General features: G+C 38.1%; 1 protein-coding gene across 1 annotated transcript in view; it reads right to left on the bottom strand.

Moving 5' to 3' along the window:
• The window catches only part of LOC116379431 (extracellular calcium-sensing receptor-like), a 3,323-nt gene extending 1,839 nt beyond the window's left edge, over nt 1–1,484 (bottom strand). Inside the window, exons 1-2 of the mRNA XM_031841389.1 lie at nt 1,457–1,484; nt 1,142–1,240 (exon numbers count right to left, since the gene is read on the bottom strand). Of these exons, the coding sequence (XP_031697249.1) occupies nt 1,142–1,240; nt 1,457–1,484 (127 nt within the window). The remainder of the gene's footprint in view (nt 1–1,141; nt 1,241–1,456) is intronic.
• Nucleotides 1,485–1,944: the final 460 nt, after the last annotated feature.

Genomic DNA, 1,944 nt, shown 5'->3' on the forward strand with positions numbered 1-1,944 from the left:
GCCTCCATTATTTACACAGTAAAAGCTTACTGGCGATACAGATATATTTGAAAAAAAAAGAAGAAAATTACAGAATATGAAAAAATAAGCCCACATTTGTAAAATATTTATCTGATCACATTGTGTGTTGATATTTGCATCAAATGTCAATATATTGTCTTAAAAGTGCATTGACTAAGGTGTTGTGGGTAGTAAATGGTATGGACCAATGTTATACAATGTAGTGAACAGATTGCACAAAACAGCATAATTTTTCAGGAGAGGAAGTTTGTATGCTTCCTCACCTGCATGACCCGTTCATCACTGTGATCTACCGGAAGATGTTTTCAATTAGCCTAATAACTCCTAACTTGACAAGATAAGTATTTCAATAAACCATATTTTTTTGTATACTGTACGTAAAATAAAAAATTAAGAAAATAGAATGCAAGAATAAGAATTTGCATCAAAACACAGACAGAATGTGTACATGGAAGTACATTGAAAACTGCCATCACAATTTAAAAAATATAATATTTAGTTTTGAATTGTATCACTTATAATTTTTCAGCGGCAACAGTGGTTGAAGCTGAATATATTCATGAATAATATTCATGTGTAATGTAACACACTGTAGGAGCTGTGACTTCAATCATGATTGTCATTGTAAGTCCAGAAGTATTGTCAGCATAATATACTGTAGTTAGAGAATCCAAAGTAAAAGTATTTTATATAAATTACGATATAAAGTTGGTTACTGTGACGCTAATATTGTTTCTATTTCCTATACTGTTGGAAAATGTAACCTATAACAATTCATGATATTTTATAACTTATCATAAGTTTTGAACAGATAACTTCTTCTGCAAAGTAACTGGTAACTACACCTTTATTATTTTATTCAAAAGAATCATGACAAGACCCAATCAAGACTGTCCTATCTCACTTATCTCTGATTGGTTAGTAGGATGCCAGTGACCCTGACCGTCAACCAAGATAATAAAATGTCACATTTAAGATGCTTTGATCCCGACCTGGCTGGGTAGCTCTGCACAATCAAGATTTGGGAGTGGAAAATGTCACAAGTGATGATAGGGCTGCTTTTCTTGTGGCATCTGTTGACATTTGGAGCAGCGAAGGAGAAAGCTCCTTTCTGTCAGATCCTGGGGAGTCCAGAGTTCCCTCTGCTGTCTGAGGAGGGAGATGTCATGATTGGAGGAGCTTTTTCCATCCACAGCAAAATCACACAACCTCAACTTTCCTTTACAGAGAAACCATCACGTGTCACATGTTCCAGGTAATTTTGAGCTTTGTATAAAAATCTGTACTCAAGAGTTGTGTCACAGTCAGGTATAATTTTGCTCTTTTTTGTCTCAGTGTGAACCTTAGGGAGTTTCGATTTGCCCAGACCATGATCTTTGCAATCCAAGAAATAAACAAAAGCAAAGTTCTTCTTCCAAATGTTTCGATTGGATACCGTATTTATGACAACTGTGGCTCAACATTAACGTCAATGCGTGCTGCGATGGCCCTGATGAACGGTGATGAGTGGACTGTAGGAAAGAGCTGTTCGGGTCAATCAGCTGTTCACGCTATTATCGGGGAGTCTGAATCCTCTTCAACCATTGTGCTGTCACGCACTACTGGACCATTTAAAATACCTGTGGTAAGAGCAATGTTTGTGTAGCACTGTGTATATTACGTGCAAATTCTTCTTATTGGTTCTCTCTCTTTGTGTCTTCTCAGAAAAGTCATTCAGCTACCTGTGAGTGTTTGAGCAATAGGAAGGAGTATCCCTCTTTCTTTCGAACCATTGCCAGCGATCGCTACCAAAGTCGAGCTCTTGCCCAGATGGTCAAGCACTTTGGCTGGACCTGGGTCGGGGCAGTCAACAGTGACAGTGACTATGGCAACAACGGCATGGCCATCTTCCTTGCTGCAGCCCAGGAGGAAGGAGTGTGTGTG

Source organism: Anarrhichthys ocellatus, unplaced genomic scaffold (assembly GCF_004355925.1).
Source record: "Anarrhichthys ocellatus isolate YVR2014 unplaced genomic scaffold, GSC_Weel_1.0 scaffold4313, whole genome shotgun sequence".
Lineage (NCBI taxonomy): Eukaryota > Metazoa > Chordata > Actinopteri > Perciformes > Anarhichadidae > Anarrhichthys > Anarrhichthys ocellatus.